At 35.8% G+C, this 22,369-nt stretch overlaps 1 protein-coding gene across 1 annotated transcript in view; it reads right to left on the bottom strand.

The window, feature by feature from the left end:
- Positions 1–11,996: 11,996 nt before the first annotated feature.
- The window catches only part of LOC149789676 (sodium- and chloride-dependent glycine transporter 1-like), a 64,727-nt gene continuing 54,354 nt past the window's right edge, over positions 11,997–22,369 (bottom strand). Inside the window, exons 10-15 of the mRNA XM_089971691.1 lie at positions 21,080–21,192; positions 19,329–19,466; positions 18,487–18,586; positions 17,498–17,613; positions 14,677–14,841; positions 11,997–13,163 (exon numbers count right to left, since the gene is read on the bottom strand). Of these exons, the coding sequence (XP_089827817.1) occupies positions 12,909–13,163; positions 14,677–14,841; positions 17,498–17,613; positions 18,487–18,586; positions 19,329–19,466; positions 21,080–21,192 (887 nt within the window). The 3' untranslated portion in view covers positions 11,997–12,908. The remainder of the gene's footprint in view (positions 13,164–14,676; positions 14,842–17,497; positions 17,614–18,486; positions 18,587–19,328; positions 19,467–21,079; positions 21,193–22,369) is intronic.

Raw genomic sequence — 22,369 nt, 5'->3', positions numbered from 1 at the left:
CCAGATCTGCTTTCTCAAAAATATATAAGCAGAAAATTACCTTTCAGTACTGTTAACTATCATCACCACCTCGAATTATATTTAGTTTTTGGGGGGTCAGAAATTGTCATTATTATCCTACTTATTTTTTGACTCATGAAAGGGAGGTAATTTATGGTCATAAACATATACAACATCCAGGGTCTGTGATGCCTGGTGGAGAAAGTTGAACAGTATGCATTACAGAAAGGATTTATGATTTCTAACTTACAAAAATATACAGTTCGTGCATTTTTCTGCCCTATTAGAACAGCGCAACACATATACATTAATCTAACCTACAGAAAACCGACATGTATATTCCAGCCTACTGAGTGCAGAAACCAGCGTCTAGTCTGTATCGTGTGGCGGGTTAATTTTAGATCCAGTGTACAATGTACTGACTCGTAGGTCCACGATAGTGTTTGGAATTAAAAATCAGATACATTTTCCTTGTTCAGTGCAGAAATATAATGCGAGATTGTGTATGTATGTGTGATTATTTATTTATCGAGTAAACTCCCTCTGACCAGTGATGGGGGGATGGAAAAATCTGGCAATTAGATGATCTAGACCGGATGTTCTATCATACATGACGTGGTATAGTAAATAGGAAATTCCTTAATTTAGCTTTGTTTGGTGAAAATATATCATATAAACGTATTTCCTGAATTCAGAATTGTATTTTGAGTAAATATATTCGAAATTAGTTCCTTTTCAATGATTATTAGCTATATATTAACTTTCGAAACATATGTTTGTAACAAGATTTGATAGCTCAATCGGTATCGTATTGGACTGTGACGCTCGCGGTCCAGGATCGAATCCCCATGGCTGACAACATGTCGGTGGTTTGCGCATGATTGCGATTTTTATAATAATTGGGGGCTCCGCCAAATCCCCCCGCTCAGCAAAACTCAATCACGTATCAACCGGTGGTTGATTCATATTTTCGTATCACCCACGGGCTTGACTATTGTGGGTGGGTTTTTGCTGAGCGTATGTCCTTCATTCATTATATGTTTGTACTGTCCTTCATTCATTATATGTTTGTACAGTCCTTCATTCATTGTACATACCCATTTCATTGATACTTAATGAACTTGCTAAAAAACTAGAATAGAAGTTCATTTCATAATATATGTTTGTGCCGTCATTCATTCATTGGATATATCCATTTCATTGTATATATCCATTTCATTGTATATATCCATTTCATTGTATGTCTTCACCAAACACACCCTCTTGGGCCTCTAGACCGTTGTTTGACGGGTTAGGGGCTCTCATGGGGGGGTAGTATTTCGTGTACCTGTACCCTGAACTCGCTAAAGACTCGATAGGGGTTCTAGGGATAATTTTTTTTATTTTGAAGATTTATATATTATATAATGAACCATGAAAATATCAAAGACATTATTTCTGCTATAAAAAAACTAGAAGAAAACGGAATTAATATATCTGATGAACTAAATCCTGAAAAAATAATATCTGATTTTAGAAGAACTTAAAAATGAAAATAAGTATGTTCTATCATCTCAATATAAGTTCATAAAGCGGATTCAGGCAGCTATGTTTCAGTCACTGGCTATGGTGAACGATGATCAAGTAAATGAATTTATTCCTCTTTCTGTTGCAGTAGAAAAGATCAGGTCGAGATTATCCAGCGAATACGAAACAAAAAAAACAATCAGTACCCGCATAAGATACTTAAGAAAAATTATGTCAGCGGGTAACGACTGAGTAGTAGTATAATTTCCCTCACTGTATATCACATCAGAATTAATTTACATAAAAATAAAATATTTCAGAATAATAATAAAATATTTTTTGGAAAACTGATTAATTTCTATACTTTTAAGTACCAACCACCCCATCAAAATTACAAAACTGATTTGTATACTTTTAAGTGGCAATCACCCCATCAGAATTAGCACACTGATTGATTTGTATAATTTTCAGTACCCACCACCCCATCAGATTGATTCACAAAAAAATAAAATATTTCAGAATAATAATACAGTTTTTTTTGTAGTATTTTTTGGAAAACTGATTAATTTGTATAATTTCAGTACCAATTACCCCATCAAAATTAGCAAACTGATTGATTTGTGTAATTTTCAGTACCAATTACCCCATCAGAATTAGCAAACTGATTGATTTTTGTAATTTTCTGTACCAACCACCCCATCAGATTGATTCATTTCAGATTGTACAAAATTGATTAATTTGTGTAATTTATCCCATCAGTGATTATATTTATTTATTCTGAAATATTATTTTTTTAAGTTGATCGAGTTTAATACATGAGTGTGTATAATTTAGAATCTGATCTCTCTACAGATGATTTCGATAATATGTTCTCGGCGGAGCTCATCTAACAGTTCTCGCTTCCGTATTCATCAATAACTAAATTAACGCTAAATTGCTCTGTGTTTTGAAAACACTGTTCTGATGGCGTTTTTCAAGTGCTTCTTTGTCATGTATAAAAACAATCACGTGCTGGTACTTTATATAACATTTCCTGGATTAATTAAGATTTCACATACAGATTTATCACAAGCTCTTCTCCACGCATGTCAATTAAGCGATTAAGGTGGTCTGTGAGCTTAAAATCTATTCGTGTTAACATATTATTGTGTCACCGCAGATACACAGGATTAGTTGGTTCTTGCACGATTAAACTTCCAGGGGGAACTTGTGGTGTAAATGTATATAGGATGTATCCTTGTTGAGCCTGATTTGATTTTCCGAGGTCTATTTGATAGCTGCCATCGACTATGTCATAAACCAGATTGACCACGATCGTGCTGGTTATGTTAACGATTCCCGGATAAACGTGTCTGCCGCCGCCGTGTGGATCATTATTATATCTAAGAACAGTTGGAGGTGGTGTTAGTTTTTTCCACGCATCGAGTATTTTAGGAAAATATTCATCAATGACATCATTTACAGATTTTCTCCGAGCGTCCGGGTCATAATCGGGAAATATGAACGTCGATATATCAGGTTCCTTGATTTTATATTTATCAATTAAAAACTTTTTTGGAGCAGGAGATGATTTTAAAATTATGTCTATAATTTTGTTGTGAGTGCGTTCCATAACTTCTGCGATATAATTCAGAATTTCTATTTGTTTGATAATTTCCCCTCGTGTCTCGTGAGATGTTATATCGAAAAGATACTCAGTGAGACGTTCACGTAGTTTATTTAGTTGATCTTTATGATCAAGATTGGAAACGTCAATAGTTCTTTCAATTTCGTGTTCATGAATATGGCCAGGGGTTTTATCTTCTGGTAAAGCTGAAAATATGTCACCACCATAACCAATTAAATCATCCAAACTATCATCCCAAGTTCGAGGTCCACGCCACCACCACCAAAGATCTCTCATTGTAACTTCGTGACGAGATCTATTTGTTGACGTAAAATCAGATTTTTTCGGTTCTGGTGGTCCTTCATACACCGGGGGAACATCCGGCCAACCTAGTACGGATCTTATCGTGGATTGATAGATATCAACGGCATAATCAGGAGAACGTATCTCAACCGTCGAGGACAGCGTCGGTTCATGAACGTTAATTGATATTTTTGCTTCTTTTCCGGTTATTGATTTTATTCTACGTTGAAATTCCTCATTGATTTGTTCGATCTCCTAACTACCAGTGGGTATTCCAACATCTATCCAGTCAGGAGTACCATCTGGTTTGTTCTTGTTAGCAAATACAAGCAAATTATTTGCTGGTGTACCATTAAATGATTTTGATCTGATATTTGGCCAGCTGTAATATACCCGTAATTGAGCTAATGCTATTTCTTTTACTAGAATTGCAGTAGGAAAGTTAATACTAAATTCAGGATTAGTTGAAATTACCGAGATCATCGTTATCTTTGGCGGAGTTGTGTTAGTCACGATCTGCTGGAGTAATTCTGTCATTATTAGTATTTATGTCTTTAATACCGATACCTTCGTCGTATATTTTAGTCATCATTGAAAACTCGACATCAGATATAATTCCATCACTGAGACTCGCTGATAACAACGAGGATAACTTCGAGTATGTGACCGTCGCTGTATGCAATCTTATCATGTAATCGGATAATTTTTCATTCATGCAGGTGCATATTTTTATTTGTAATGATATTAAGCACACCTGCAATCGTTGTTGCTGCTGAAATACAAATAGTTACAGCTACTGGTGCCATCATTGTCACCGCTGATAATATAACACCAGTTCCAGCAACAACAGCGGATACTGAATAAACAATCACATCAACGATAACTAATCGTCGTCGATATTTTTGTACTTTTACTGTATATTGTTCGACTTGATCTTTTAGCGCCGCCTGCCATTCACGCGTTTGATTGTATCTGTATTGTGCACTGTCCATATATTTTTATGCAGTAACCAACTGAGGTGTTTCAGCTACAAATTCCAAACACCACCAGTAAGATGTTGCGGTTAATTTCTTATCATCTGCTTACAGGATAAAATTTTTTTCGGTTCCGCTATTTAATATAACAGATGCAACTCCGGAAAACCTATCCGTTGAATGACGCCATGGATACGTTGTAAATATTTCAAATCGCGCAGCACTGAACACAGACAACCTGTACACGCCAGTGACTGTTGCGGTATATTTGATGGTTTTATTTTGCTGCGACCATGTTGCGAATCCCGATGATACAGTGTATACGATGTTTGTGATATGCCCGGGAGTTATTCCGGCTGGAATTTTAATCAAATTGGTTTTATTAACGATATCAGGAATCTCGGCTACGACGTTTTGCTGTGTTTGTTTGATCGTGTCTAGGTTACTTTTGATATCAGCGAGTTTCATGTCAACGACAAACGGAGTGCCGAAGAATTCTTCTGTGGTTCTTTGATGGTTTCTGCGAAATCTTGCAAAAGCGCCCACGTGAACGTCATACTCGCCGCTCAGCGTGGATAATTTACCATCTACGGTGTCGACGTATTTTTTTGTTGCTGCATCTTCGTCGGATGTTGGCTCTCTTAAAACTATTATTTTATTTCCGTTCATGCCGAGTTCACCCGTCATTGTGTCACCGGTATTTTTCACGCGATTAGCAACGCTTCTTGCAATTTCATCTCTGATGGTTGTAAATGATACACTTGAATCTCTGATTCTACCACCGTCAGTAAACACAGGAATATTATCCGTAACTGCACCAAGTACTCGTCGAATTATATCATACCATCTGATGTTGCCCGTTTTTAGTTTACCATATCGATCTTGAAAAATAACGACCTCATCTGGGTCAACTCCTGCCAGGCTCATGATATCAGCGAGTTCGTCTTTAGTCGCATGCTTCGACAGATCAACATCGCCGGATTTTCTCTTAACGCGGAAGGATCTTCTTCCGTAAATATCAACCATTATATAAGATCCAAGATCAATTTAAAACGCTTTCCGCGCAACGAAGCGGTTGCTTGTATAATCATGCACAACTTTATGTGGTGGTTTGGATGATTTTGATATAGCGTCGAGTACATTAATTACCTCACGGCCACATATTGGCGGATCTGTCATTGTTTGTGTGGGTAGCGTTGAATACCAAACTTTACAACCAGAGGTTCTTGCGTGGAGTGGTGCGACATACTTGATAAATTCAGCAGGTGGAGCTAACCCGTACGAATCAAAATAAACGATTCCACGTGGATCAACCGGGTATGATACCCAATGAGTACCGGGTCCGGAACGTTCGTCGAGATTAATAATACCTGTTTCGAGTTTGTTTGGTTGTTTTGGTAATTGATCTCGCATAAAAACACCTCTAAAGGCTTTTATTTTTAATCGTTTAGCAGCATCAAGTAAATCAAAATTTGATGCTGGAACATCTAACGTGGGAGCCTTAGACCGCTTCCCCAGCGAGATCCGGGTAATCTTAGACCGCGTCCCTTTTTTTGTACCCATTTCCTGTTGCTTTCTTTAGAGCCATTCCAGCAGCTGTTCCAACAGCACCTAACGCGGCTGCTTTTGCTACGGCTGGAGCGGCAGCAGCTATTAACGCTGGAATAGCCGTAAGAAGTGGAAATATACCACCCGTTTTAACCATGTCTTTGATGGCGCTCGGAGAAAGACGTAATTGAACTCCAGTTTTTGATTCTAGGGCTTTATTGAAATGTTTAATCTGATTATTTGTCAACGATAATTTGTTTGGACCACCACCCATCTGATCTCGTTTTAGTGATATTTTAGTTCCGCATTTGCTGGTGGTTTTTGATTGAAGCTTTTTGACCTGACCGGGAGTCAGAGTAACATTAACATGACTATACGACATTTTTATATAAATAATATTTTTCTGAATAATTAAAGATTTTCCACTGGTGCATCAACGACTCTCATTCGACCACTACCACCTTCAAGTAACATGACTTTATCGCTGAGTATGACCGCGATTGCTCTATAATTAGCACCACCTGTAGTCAATGTTGCTTTAAGATGTACATCAACGACAGATTGTTTTGATAGATCAAGATGTTCCAGTGAAAAATAATAAATCGGATACAAAGTTCTGAAATCATATTGTGATATTTGCAATCCAGTATCAACATTTTGATCACGTCCCATGAATGACATTAAACGATGATATGCACGTCCTATACGATTCTGTTCATAATTTAGTTGTATATTTTCTGCTGGTTCTTGTTGTCCGTTTATCCGTAAAGAAATATCTGCGATACCTAGTTTATCAAATATCATATGAGAGTGAGTTTGTGAGCCTAATCGATTAGTTTCCTGAAACGCAACAAAAATATGTCGCGGTGCAGAAACACCCTGTTGTGATGCTATATGCCATGTAAACTGACCGTTAACGTTAGTTCTCATACTATCTGTGCTTGTTGTTAACCATGACAATAAGGATTTACCACCAGTGTCCATGAAAGAAATTAATTTTTGTTCTACTGCGATCGTTGGAGTCATTACCGGCATCCATAGTGAAAGTTTAGACAATATTACTTTACCAGCATCACCAACAGGTCTCCACAGAGCATCGTTATCATCACCTTTTCGCACAAGAACAACCGTGTGTCTAGCTCCAAAAATAACTTCTCTAAAATTTCTACAAAATCAAAAAATTTGCGATAGTGGAATTGCACATGAAAATCTTCTATTGTCTCCTAGTAACATATTGTTACGTGCTGCAAATCCCAAGTTGAAATTTTCGCTAGAACCATGAACCACTGGCCACACATCAGCATCAGCGTTATTGGCAAAATTTCTTGGTCGTCTTATATTATACGGATCGCTTTCAGGGTTATTGGAGTTATCTTCCACAAACATCATTGTAGGACCTGCTGATCTTGTATAATCATCAGAATATCTTGCTAATCCTATTATTGTTGTAGCAACGTCTACATCTTTCTGAATCGATTCAATATTTGTTCCATCGATCATATAAGTGGCGCTATCAAACAACGCCATAATCCCATTGTTGACAAAACCAACTTTTACTGCACCTCCGTAATTAGTATCATCCGTTTTTACAACTGTACCTTCTACCTCAAGAAAAGCCTCAGCGGGTAAAAAGTATCTACTTGTATCATGAACTTGTAGTTCAGTTCTTCCACGTTGATCTGGTATTCGTGCCTCATAAGAATAAAACTGATAATCACGTACCGGTTCATCTTTAAGGACAGGTGCCACCATATCAAATGCTTCATCGGATTCACGTTTAAACATTTTATTATAATTATTTTTGTCTAACACGAAAACCGTGTTTGGAAACTCCACTTCCTGATATCATGCTTGAAATATTATTTCCTGATTCACTGAGTCTTTGATCTATCAAATTTGATGTTATATTTCTTTCTGCCTCTTCAGATAATTCCGCTAGTTTTTGATTTGCAGCCTGATTTATTATTTTACTTACGTCTGCGGGCATAATTTCAGTACTTGCCAGTTTCACTGGTGGTTGTTGTTTTCGTCGCAATAATCGTGCTAGTCTTTCTTTGATTGCCGTAAACGCCTTACTAGCAACATTGACAATTGCTCCAGGAGCTTTTTCACGAACAATATCGATAGCTTTCATCGATATTTGTTTTGCAACGGGTGCTGCTTTTGGAGCTGTCCTTGTGAATAATCTCCGCACAACATCACCAAGTCCATCTCCGTAAGTAGCTCTGTAGATTGGTAATCGTGAGTTCACCGCTCTGACCTGTACAGGTTTACGATGATTATTATGTATGATCGTCTTTTTTAATTTACCATTTATTTAACAACTAGTCATCAACAAGTTCATCGATAAGTTCTCGGTAAACTCCGATATCCATGATACCGCCTTGAAATAATCGCCGACAAATATCAGCTGCTTCATTAATTATTTCTGGTGAATTATTTCCGGCACGTTTTCCTCCTATGAGAACTTCTAACCGTGACACGTCATTGAGGATATTATCAGGACAAACAAAATTATTTCCTTCTGATGTAGTCAGGAACCCACTTCCTACAGCGCTTGGAGGATCATCGTCAGGGTCTCTTTCTTTACCCAGTGAACGTAATTTCTCCTGTTGTTTAGTTTCTATATCTCTAAATATTTCTTCTTCTTGTTTCCATTTTTCTTCTGCTTTTCGGTTCATTTCCTTTGCCATCTGCTTCCTTTTCTCTCTAGATGGTTTTAACATCAATTGATGTTGTTCTATTTGTTGTAAAGGTGGAGGAAGTTGATACTGGGCGAGTTGTTCTTGTTTTAGTTGTTTCACTCTCTCTCTATAAAGTCTTTTTACTTCTTCATTAATAATTTCATATTCTTGACCTCTAGCTTGTTTTTTGTTGTAATATACGCGATATATATATTTAATAAGATTATCATCATTTACTTTTTCATAATGGGGTTTTAAAATACTAGATTTATTAAATATAATATTTAATATTGCTTCGGGTATTTTTTCTCTTTTAGTATTTCTAATTTCTTCAACAATCCCTTTCCTAAATTTTGCAATCAATTCCACGTTTTTTTCTACTAGTTCGGGTTCAGGTGCATGTTCTTTTTGCACGTCGGCGACTTCAGTACGAAGTTTTCCAATACTTTCAAGTATTTCCTCACCAACAGGTGGAGGTTGAGCCGCAGCTATTTCCCTGGCTATGCCAGGTGGAAGATCTCGTAAAATCTTCTTTGTTTGTTTAGTTCTTCTTGCTATTTTTTCGGTTTGTTCTGCTGTTTGTTTTGATACCGGAAGAAGATCTTCTTTGATGACAGCTGTAACCTTTTCACTAGCTGCAGTGACGGGTTTAAACAGTTTTTTAGTTTCTTCTTCGTACTCAACTTGTGCTTCTTGCTGCGCTTGTAGATTTTTTCTAAATGAGTCTCTGACAGGAAGAAATTTTTTCATTGCTTCTAATCGTTCTCGTGCTATTCTTGCAGTATGAGATTCTGGATGTACCATTATTTTAAATATAACAATTTTTTAATTAATAGCAGCAGAGAGGGTCCTGTCTACAATTCTGTTTGGGACAAACAATAATCGTAGACGTGGTATTGACCTCTATGAAGGGTCACTATTTTTTTGGGTCTAAACACAAGGGTGACCATTCCCTTAAGTGGTCTGTTCACCCTCTCTGCTGCTACAGCTTATATAAATATCCACTGTACATTGTCTGTCTCTTAACATCTTAGAATTCTGATTGATACAAATGTATTGTAGTTCTTTGAAAGGGAAACTTTCTCCACATCAGAATGGCGCCTAAATTACATAAATATGTCAGTTTAAATGTAAATACATTTTTATTTTAAAGGATGATTAAACGCAGAACTGGAACATATTATGTTTACAATATTTATCCATTTTAGTAGCAAGCCACCATCAGGTACATATGTAATAAAAGCAAAGTAGTTGCTATTGCAATACGTTCTAGACTGACATAAGTAGGCAAATTTGGTATCTATTTAGAACTGAAGTACATCTAATGTTAAATGTCGAATATTTGTGCTTGCTAAGGGTATATGTGCATTTAGATTTATATTATAGGCCCGAACCTGTATATACTGGGCCAAGGGACGAGTACATTGTAAAGTTTTAATCGGTCAGCCAACTACCACCCGGATAGACGAAAGGACGAGTGTGTGTGTATATATATATATATATATATATATATATATATATATATATATATATATATATATATATTCGCTGTTCGCCGATTACTGGAATACGAGATGATGCGATCATTAGATACCCTACGATCAGGATCCTGACATGAGGAGTGAGGACCGAGATGGCCTAAGTCTAGAGGGGTGTTTTAAATGACCAATTATGTGTACACAATGTTATTTACACTATTTATTCATTTGTGAATTTGTTATACATCTACATGTATTTACATATAAATAAATTTAATTGCAAATGAATATTTTTAACATAAAGCTCATCACGACGAATTCTTTCTCTATTCCACATGAAATCACTGCATATAAAGGTGTAATTATGAATATATAATTGTAATATATGATATTTTCATATCTATTAGTAATCGCATGAATAAAAATGTTATTTGTTATTTCCATGCCAACAGACTTTTTCTGCTCCGATTTTGTAGCAGAACGGATACCTTCTGATATTTAATTATTTATGCCTCGATTTAGTTTATAGCGTTCATTTTAGCACTAATAGGGAACCATACCGGGCCAAATGGGATTAGTTTATAGGGCTCATTTTATCACTGATAGGGAACCATACAGGGCCAAATGGGATTAGTTTATAGCCTTCATTTTAGCACTAATAGGGAACCATACCGGGCCAAATGGGGTTAGTTTATAGCCTTCATTTTAGCACTAATATGGAACCATACCGGGCCAAATGGGATCAGTTTATAGCCTTCATTTTAGCGCTAACAGGGAACCATACCGGGCCAAATGTGGTTAGTTTATAGCGTTCATTTTAGCACTAATAGGGAACCATACCGGGCCAAATGGGATTACTGCCAACTTTAGTGTCAATGTATTAAAGCTTTCTGTACATGTATAACTCCCTCTTTTACTGATCTCTTCAATAATTATTCGGAAACTGCCTTATTTCCCGATGCATTAAGGCAAGGTAAAGGTTATCCTTCTCATATCGGGGACCCAAAAGTAACCAATCAAATTACAGATATATTTCAATCCTGCCCGTCATTTAAAAAATAATTAAGAAAATGATTTTCTCCCAGCTATTTCACTATGTGAATATATTATATGTTATTTATTAAATGACAACAAATTCACTTGGTCAGCAAAGCCGCATGATATATATATATATATATATATATATATATATATATATATATATATATATATATATATATATATACATATACATACATACATACATACTAAAGTCTGGTGATGGACATGGTGAATGTATTTTCTCATTGACTAAAATTTGGATACGACCAAAAGGACATTAAAAATATATTTAAAAAAAGATTGTACTTATCAAATCACAGTTTACCGTTATTGGTTGTGTCACACTGTTCTTTTGTTAAGTATATTTAATTTGTATTGTTTGTTGGCTTTTCTTAATGACTGTATGTTATACACATCTGTATTTTGTACCTGACATATCCAAAATCTAGTTAATGGTCTACTTGATCAGTAGCATTTATTTTGTAAATAACATAATAAATTGTAAAATATTTATCGATGATTGTTGATTAAATATTCAGATCATTATTAATGGTCAACGTGTTTATGGTCTTGATTCTGACATTAGACACTATTAGAATTAACAATTTCAGCAAGTTGACGAAGTATTTCCAGAAAATGGTAATTATGACCTAGGTCAAGTAGATAGGTATATAATCTTTTTTCCCAAGAAGTGAATAATTCTTGACTTAACATCGGACGCAGAATCAGTCTTATTGCTGTGTTCCGTTTTTGATTTGGGAAGATTTATTTATTCAAATTATTATTCACTGGAATTACAATGTGATCTATACTATTCTTTGGACTGGAAAATTAATTGGCATTATAGAGAATTCAGACAAGAAAATTTTGAATTTTATTACTGTGATACATCAAAAGACTGTTAGCACATCATCACACTCAAGGCTATTCGTGTTCAAGATTACAGGCACATCAACACGTTCAGTATCGGAATTTAATTGGAATACCACTATAATTTAATTGGAACACCGCTGTAATTAATTGGAACACCACTATAATTAATTGGGAACTTTATACATTTGGACTTGTAATAGAACCTTTATGATTATTTGTGATTTAATTCACAGTAATGAAAGTTCTTTAAAAAAAATTACTTTGCATTATATTGAAATCAATTATAAGTTGAATTTTACAAAACTTGTTATTTTCGTTCTTTTCTGTTACTAAAGTTTAAGACCATATTCTTAACACTTTAAAACAATACATGTTAACTGTAAATAGTAACTCTCAGCAGAGTTATTTCTGCTCAGGTCGTAACTTCTGTGATACTTACATGTGCATGTATATACGTAAGTAGGTATATTTCTCTTGATTACATGCAGGTATTAATCATAAGTTTTATTTTCCTTAAAACCTTGACTTTTTTCGTAACCATGTAATTATGCATTATGTGTAGTTAATAGTGTTTTCATGTTCACCGTGTTTATGTTCATCTCTTCAGTTTGTTTTGCTCGATGGTGAAAAGGCACTAATCGATTCGTTTCATTGGGAAATCGATAGGGAAAATGCACTAATCGATTCGTTTCATTAGGAAATCGATAGTGAAAATTGAGTAATTGTATTATCAAATCGATGGTGATTGTCGATGAATCGATTAGATCAATCGATAAATTGTAAATGGATTACTGGTAGTAAGGTAATCTGATTACTCTATCCATGGTGGAGTAGACTAAAGGTCTGGATTTTTCAATAAATGGATCAAATAGTCGATAAATTGATATGATATATTTTAAAATGGGGTAAAAGATTTTTTTTCCTCCATGGGAATATTGTGGGTAACTGTTGATATTCCATTAACTGGAGCATGATTCTCGTCCCCACTGGGTAAATAGCCCACGTTAATGTGTCCAATGCGGTATGCTTCAGGGAAATCCATGTATCCATTTGGCATTTGACGATCATCCTTAGGGTAGCGCAAACCGTCTTTGTTCTCTTCCAGAGCTGGGCCCCACTTTGGTTGGGCTGAGTTAACATCCACGCAGAGCTGTGTTGGAAACAAAATAACATCTGAATGAATGCAATAACAAGGGAAGTTATCACAAAATAAATTATCAGTTTTGAAAAGGTGACGAAATAAAGTGCAAATACGTTTAAAATAATCACTAAATACGATAACCTAAGATTAGGTTTGCATACTTAGAAGAGAACTTCATCTTGTTACCAGTGCACAAAAAATCCGCCCGCTCCATCCTCGACACACCTCATGCCCACCCAAACCTAACCCAGCCCCCGAATGCCAAGTGTTGTAGAGACTGGATCAATCTCTGGAAACTTCTTTGAAAGCTTAGGAGAGAACTTAAACTTCAGACAATTGCACAAATCGCCTCCTTCAGCCCCAAATTTCTTCATGCCACCCTCCCATCGCACCATATGCTGATTGCTTTAGAGACTGGCGACATTTCTGGAACTTATGTGTCCAAAAATGTTAAACATTTTGGAGTACTATATACATTCCGTATTTCTATCTATAAAGTAATTTCTTTGACAATACCACACACATCGCGTGAAACGTTTTTTTGACAATACCCCACACATCGCGTGAAACGTTTCTTTGACAATACCACACACATCGCGTGAAACGTTTTTTTGACAATACCCCACACATCGCGTGAAACGTTTCTTTGACAATACCACACACATCGCGTGAAACGTTTTTTTGACAATACCCCACACATCGCGTGAAACGTTTCTTTGACAATACCCCACACATCGCGTGAAACGTTTTTTTGACAATACCACACACATCGCGTGAAACGTTTCTTTGACAATACCCCACACATCGCGTGAAACGTTTCTTTGACAATACCACACACATCGCGTGAAACGTTTTTTTGACAATACCACACACATCGCGTGAAACGTTTTTTTGACAATACCCCACACATCGCGTGAAACGTTTCTTTGACAATACCCCACACATCGCGTGAAACGTTTTTTTGACAATACCCCACACATCGCGTGAAACGTTTCTTTGACAATACCACACACATCGCGTGAAACGTTTTTTTGACAATACCCCACACATCGCGTGAAACGTTTCTTTGACAATACCACACACATCGCGTGAAACGTTTTTTTGACAATACCCCACACATCGCGTGAAACGTTTTTTTGACAATACCCCACACATCGCGTGAAAATTTCCTTCGAATCCGCTGTTTACTTAATATTGGATAAGTATTTGTGGATTCCCCAAAGCTTGAAAAAAAGCCTCGGCTCCTGTCGCTACATGTTGCAAGTAACAGTGCATTAACAGTGCATTAGGGCGATGGATTCAGAACTGGTTTACATTCCTCCTCAACCTAGACATTAGCGTAGTTATAGAGACTGGACCTAAACGAAGTTTGGCACCAGGACAAACACTTGCCCTCCCCGCCCCCGCTTGACTTCTTGTCCTCTCTCAATCCAACCCTCCCCATCTCTGTTGATTAATCCCATCCGCCAGTCGGCAAAGTCACTATTTCAGCACCTTTATCGTGATTGCTAGACGGTCTTACCTTATATCCACCCATTACGAAATAGTATCCAAAGAACCAGATGGGGATTGGAAGCAAAGCGGCAGCGACAATCAGCCAACCAATGTCATCGGCCCATTTATCAAAAACTGCACCGTTCGTCACATAGTACGGCTCATACTGGAGGACTTTAAATACTATGACAGCCTGCAATGAAGGAATCATCGTTTATTCAAATTACCTATTGTTACTATCGATTCCGACTGTACGTTACATGTCTGTTTACCGTAAAGAGGCATAATACACGTGTTCTATAGTATTTATCAACTACTAAGACAATTTTAAAGACACATAACAATAATCTACTTAATATCACATGGACACTTCACAATAGTCTACTTAATATCGCAGGGACACTTCACAATATTCTACTTAATATCGCTGGGACACTTCACAATAGTCTACTTCATATAGCAGGGACACTTCACAATAGTCTACTTAATATCGCAGGTACACTTCACAATAATCTACTTTATATCGTTGGGACACTTCACAATAGTCTACTTAATACCGCAGGGACACTTCACAATAGTCTAATTCATATAGCAGGTACACTTCACAATAGTCTATTTAATACCGCAGGGACACTTCACAATAGTCTACTTAATACCGCAGGACACTTCACAATAGTCTACTTCATATAGCAGGGACACTTCACAATAGTCTACTTAATACCGCAGGGACACTTCACAATAGTCTACTTCATATAACAGGGACACTTCACAATAGTCTACTTAATATCGCTGGGACACTTCACAATAGTCTACTTAATATAGCAGTGACACTTCACAATAGTCTACTTAATATCGCAGGGACACTTCACAATAATCTACGTTATATCGCTGTGACACTTCACAATAGTCTACTTAATATCGCTGGGACACTTCACAATAGTCTACTTAATACCGCAGGACACTTCACAATAGTCTACTTCATATAGCAGGGACACTTCACAATAGTCTACTTAATACCGCAGGGACACTTCACAATAGTCTATTTCATATAACAGGGACACTTCACAATAGTCTACTTAATATCGCTGGGACACTTCACAATAGTCTACTTCATATAGCAGGGACACTTCACAATAGTCTACTTAATACCGCAGGGACACTTCACAATAGTCTACTTCATATAGCATGGACACTTCACAATAATCTACTTAATACCGCAGGGACACTTCACAATAGTTTGCTTAATATCGCTGGGACACTTCACAATAGTCTACTTCATATAGCAGGAACGCTTCACAATAGTCTACTTAATACCGCAGGGACACTTCACAATAGTCTACTTCATATAACAGGGACACTTCACAATAGTCTGCTTCATATGGTGTGGCCACGGGTGGCCGAGAGGTTTTGGGCGCTCGCCTTTACAGATCACTGACATTTCACCTCTGTCGACGTTTGTTCGAGTCTCGATTCGCTAACGTGGGTATGCGAGAAAGCTTATCTGTAGCTCAACGTGGGTCGGCGGTTCTTCTTGGGTTTTCCCGGGTTCTTCCTCCACCAAATTTACTGACTGCCATTCATAGCATCTTATATATTGTATTTAAATAATTGCGCTAAACCCACAAAATATATAACCACCCCATATCACATGGACAACTTCTGTGCTGTTTCTGCTTAAGTCAATAAAAAATGACCACAGTCACCTACATAATATATCTTTTAGATAAGATAGTGCGGCCTTGATTGACATTTGGAAATCCAAACATAGCGTCGATCACATAGGTGTCAGCTGTGCAACACAATTACAGTCAAAGTTACTGTATAAGTTTGTCTCTCTTCTTACAAAACACATGAGTTTATATGGTACGGACATTTTTCTTCATATCGGGCTCATCCAGCCGGATGTTACATTTAAAGACGTGGCGCATTCATTAATAGTATATGTTTAATAGTTATTGTGGATTGTTCTTGGCACGATCTTGTATTTCATTTTATTGGAACAAATTAGGGACACTTCGGTCTGTAATAGTACATATATGCAATTTTTCAAAACAGCTGCTAAAATAGTGTTCCATTAGCAGATATAAGATGGATCTATTAATCGACTGACGAAAAGGCGAGATACAGGTACTAATATTAGTAATATAGGTCACTATGACTCTTTATTTATTTCTAACGCAAATGCGTCACTTTGTTCGAGGTGTGATCTCAGTTGTGAGCTATAAAATTTGTGCTTCCAACAAAAATAGAATATTTAACGTCTTGTTAGAGAAGCCAATGATACGCCTAGTCAAAAACTTTAGCATACATTGGACGGAGATACGATATTTTTTCATAGATATTTATTGTATAAATTAGTGGCTAATGAAATCTTTATCACATGACATCTATAGTATACACTGGCGCTAGATACAATCTTTATCACACGATGATTCGGGTATGATGTTTTCTAAATCCATTCTTTGTTATTGAGGGAAAAATGACAACATATAAACATGTTTGCAGCCAAAGATAGGGCAATGACTTTTTAAAAAAAAATAAACTGGCGAAAATTCGTGGTTTCTTGGGTGGGTTGGGTTGTAAAGATAAAACAATGACCTTTTTAAAAAAATTAAACTGGCGAAAATTCGTGGTTTCTTGGGGGTTGTTTTGTTGTTTGTTTTCTTTTCTTTTCTTTTTTCGTTTTTCTTTCTTTTGATTTATTTCTTTTTTCCTTGTACATGCATGACGGGATATTTCTGTGAGGAAAGGTATGATTATTTTTAAATCAGAAGAAATGTTTTACATAGGTATTTCAAAATTCGGTTCCGTGACTACAAGATGGGCACTGGGGTTTTGTATATACGTACCAAAAGACAAACAGGAGTGACAAAGCACCACAGAATTCCAAAGTAGAAGAAGGAAATATTGGTGATAAGCTTGCTTCCTAACATCATTTCTAGGTCCTTCTTGAAGGTAAAAAATCCTGGTGAAAACAAGAGCTTATTATATTCTTTATATACGGCTCTAATATATGGGATGCATTTATTGGAGTACAACGAACGAGATCGATATCAAAGGTTCCGAATGTTAACGTGAATGATTGCAAACAACACATTTGTGGCAAACGTTATTCTCACGTTATCATTCATCAAGTACATCAATTATACACCTACTACTTGCTAAAAGGATAATTGTTTGTGGCTTGCTTTTTTGTATTAATTGTACTCACTCAATGCATTCCTAGGTTTTTAGCACGGCTGACATTAACAAATTCTAACACGTCAGACCAGTCAGAACTTATCACATCGTATAAGAATGCCAAGCATTAATGCTGGATTGGCTTTACCAGGTAGAGATGTAATTGACCAAAGTACGTGGGGATTTGTTTTCTTCTTCCTCTAAAAACTTGAGTGGAAAAAAATGGCTCCAACATAAAACCTAACTAACAGATGATTGTCATATTAGACAATAAATTGTTAAAATGCAATACATTCCATCCAACAGAGTTTCCCTTATCCGTCCAATTTAACAAAATCGTCTATTTTGTTCATTCCCCATATATGGAAATCAATTTATAAATACAACAGGATATCAGATATGATCATTATTTATTCCTTCCAAGGCTTTCGCATCATCATAATGATTACTCTTCAGGTATACGCATTATGCTTTCAAAGTCAGTGTGTGTGTGTGTGTGTGTGTGTGTGTGTGTGTGTGTGTGTGTAACCGTCATTTTTAGCATACGTTACACTCTTGATAAAATCTACTTTCAATTGTGATCGAACATGGTAAATAAAAATGTCTAATCCGACGGCTCTTTCTGGTAAACATTAAATTCTGACCCAGCCATTCTTACCGTAGATAAAAATGATAACGATAATTTCAACGAGTCCGACAAAGAGCAAAGGAAAGCCTCCCACATAATTGTCGACCAAATCAAGCAGATGAAAACCACTCTGAAATATAAAAAGATATATATACACAAACGCATACATACATACATACACACACACACATACATACATATATACATACATACATACATACATACATACATACATGCATGCGTACTTACGTACGAACACACATGCGTACGTACGTACATACATACGCAAATATATGCATGCGTGTGTGCGTACGTACATGCGTGCGTGCATTCATAAACACACACATACATGCATGCAGACATGCATACATACATACATACGTACGCACATACATACATACACGCATGCGTACGTACGTACAAGCATACATGCGTGCGTACGTACATACGCACATACATGCATGCGTATGTGCTTACGTACGTGCGTGCGTGCATGCATTCATAAACAAACACATACACGTATGCATGCATGCATGCATACATACATACATACGTACGTACATACATACGCACATACATGCATGCGTGTGTGCGTGCGTACGTGCGAGCGTGCATGCATGCATTCATAAATGCACATATACATATATGCATGCATGCATACATACATATATACATAACATGCATACATACATACATGCGTACATAAATACACACATGCGTACGCACGTACATACATACACACATACATGATTGCTTGTGTGCGTATTTACGTGCGTGCATGCATTCATAAACTCACACACACATGCATGTATACATACATACATACATACATACACCCACTATGCTGGTTTACTGTTCGTGAGTGATCATACCTGTAGTGTCATGGGCAACCCCATTAGGAATCCAAAAGTACAAGCTGCGGCTCGGAAAGCAACACAACCCCATTTGGATGTACTGAGAAACCTAACCTCGTCGATAATTCCTGTTAGGACCGTCTCCACTATCGAAAACTGTAAATCAAGGGGGCTAAACTATATTTGGTTTTGTTTTGTGTTAGAAGTAACTGAGGGATAAAAATCATACAAGTGAGAGCAATATCAGGGTAAAATGTAACGGTACTGAATACTTAAATTGAATGTAACGGTACTGAATACTTAAATTGAATGTAACGGTACTGAATACTTAAATTGAATACAACGGTACTGAATACTTAAATTGAATGTAACAGTACTGAATACTTAAACTGAATACAACGGTATTGAATACTTAAATTGAATACAACGGTACTGAATACTTGAATTGAATACATCGGTACTGAATACTTAAATTGAATGTAACGGTACTGAATACGAAAATTGAATGTAACGGTACTGAATACTTAAATTGAATACAACGGTACTGAATACTTAAATTGAATGTAACGGTATTGAATACTTGAATTGAATACAATGGTACTGAATACTTAAATTGAATGTAATGGTACTGAATACTTAAATTGAATGTAACGGTACTGAATACTTAAATTGAATGTAAAGGTACTGAATACTTAAATTGAATGTAACGGTACTGAATACTTAAATTGAATGTAACGGTACTGAATACTTAAATTGAATGTAACGGTACTGAATACTTAAACTGAATACAACGGTACTGAATACTTAAATTGAATACAACGGTACTGAATACTTAAATTGAATACATCGGTACTGAATACTTAAACTGAATGTAACGGTACTGAATACTCAAATTGAATGTAACAGTACTGAATACTTAAATTGAATGTAAAGGTACTGAATACTTAAATTGAATGTAACGGTACTGAATACTTAAATTGAATACAACGGTACTGAATACTTAAATTGAATGTAACGGTATTGAATACTTGAATTGAATGCAATGTTTTTGTGACTACATGCAGAGTATTTTGTTTATCTTTGCTACAAAATGTGATAAATTATAGTCTATATCGTTAGCTCGATAACAACGATAAAATGTGATAACTTAGCTTAAATCGTTCATACAACGATAAAATGTAATAAATTATAGTTCATATCGACAGCTGGAGCAAACAAAGAAGCAATATGATAAATTACCGTGGATATCATTAGCTAGGTAACACGACGATGAAATGTGATAAGTTATAATTAATATCATTAGGTAGATAACACAATGATAAAAGTCCGAGTCATTTCCCTCCACAGTAATAATGTGTCACATGATCCTTGCATACTAAACATTCGAATGGACAGATTGTCCATCTCACTTCAGGCTGTGTGAATTTTTCCGTTCCACTAATATTACACGTACATTCCAATAATATTACACACACATTCCAATAATATTACACGGACATTCCAATAATAGTACACATACATTACAATAATATTACACGTAAATTACAATAATATTACATGTACATTCCAATAATATTACACATACATTCCAATAATATTACACGTACATTCCAATAATATTACACATACATTCCAATAATATTACACGGACATTCCAATAATAGTACACATACATTCAAATAATATTACACATACATTCCAATAATATTACACATACATTCCAGTAATATTACATCATTTTAAATTTGTCGCCCAAATTTGAGTCTTACACTGGAGCTGAATCCCAACATCAACATCATGAGGAAAAAGAGGACGGACCAAAGAGGAGCGACCGGCATCTGACGTAAGGCCTCTGGGTAAGCTATAAAAGCTAGACCGGGACCTATGGAGACGAAAGGTGAAAAATGGGTTTGGTTACTGAGGACAATTTTGGATTGATAGACAGATAGATAGTGCTATGTATATTTAATTTAATTGTTTGTTTGTTATTTTTTTTTAAAATGTTTAATTTCAGTACATGCTAATGTAATGTAACATTGTCTGCTGGACTTGACCTTGTCCAAAATTGAGTTCCTTTCTGCTTGACCTGATTGACTTTTTTCAAATTTCATTTTAAGTAAACAACTAATACATAGCTCAATTATTCTCTATGTGTATGGGTTTAGTATCAGGATCTTTATTAATAAAAGAAATAAATATGTTTATTTGGGTCAGGGTTTTGGACTTTCCTAAGTGAATTTTACAGGTTATGGGTTTGATTTTGTAAACATAAGGATCATTCTACAAGGTTATTTTCCATTAGGTAATGTTTTAAATAGAAAATTCTAATTGTGACGCCAGGTCAAGTAGAGAACTATATAATCTTGTAATTGTGAGGACTTAGTCATTCGTACTTTAACATATAGCCCTTTTAAGTTGTATTATGTTGTGATCGGTTGGGCTGAATTTAATTTTCTTCAAATTATTGAATTCAAGCAATCATTTTTTCTGGAAATACAGAAGTTCTCTGATAAAATTCTTGGACAAAAAAATTCACTGGGATTTATAGTATAATCAAATCTGGAATTATAGTTATGTGATTCAACAAACAACTGTTGACACATTAACACTTTCATAGCTACCATGGACATGTCATCTACTTCAGTTTTGTGATTTTTTCTGGACTTTAAATTGCAAGGATTTATGTCTGTACATTTTGGATTATTTGGGAATTTAATTCGCAATATCGTAAGTTTTTTTCTCATTTTCACTTTGTATTCTAGGGATAAAAATATATTTGCTAAATTTTACAAAGTTTGTTGTCTTTCAGTATTTTCTGCTACTTATTTTAAGAGCATAGACTCTTAACAAAAAATATACACAGAAGGAAGAAGGTGAGGATTGGTAACTATATGATTAGTTGACTGAATCAAACTTGAATGCATGCATGGTTGGATTGTTTGATAAGCAGTTCTAAAGAACGAATGCTGGATGGAGAAGTAAATGAAAACAACTTAAGATCAGCACCAATATGCGCACAATCTACGCACAATTAGTAATTTGAATATAGAAAAACAGTC

This window comes from Sinohyriopsis cumingii, chromosome 10 (assembly GCF_028554795.1).
Source record: "Sinohyriopsis cumingii isolate HCF-2022 chromosome 10, ASM2855479v2, whole genome shotgun sequence".
Taxonomy (NCBI): domain Eukaryota; kingdom Metazoa; phylum Mollusca; class Bivalvia; order Unionida; family Unionidae; genus Sinohyriopsis; species Sinohyriopsis cumingii.
Note: the sequence above shows the minus strand (reverse complement) of the source record. Positions and strands in the feature narration are given on the sequence as shown.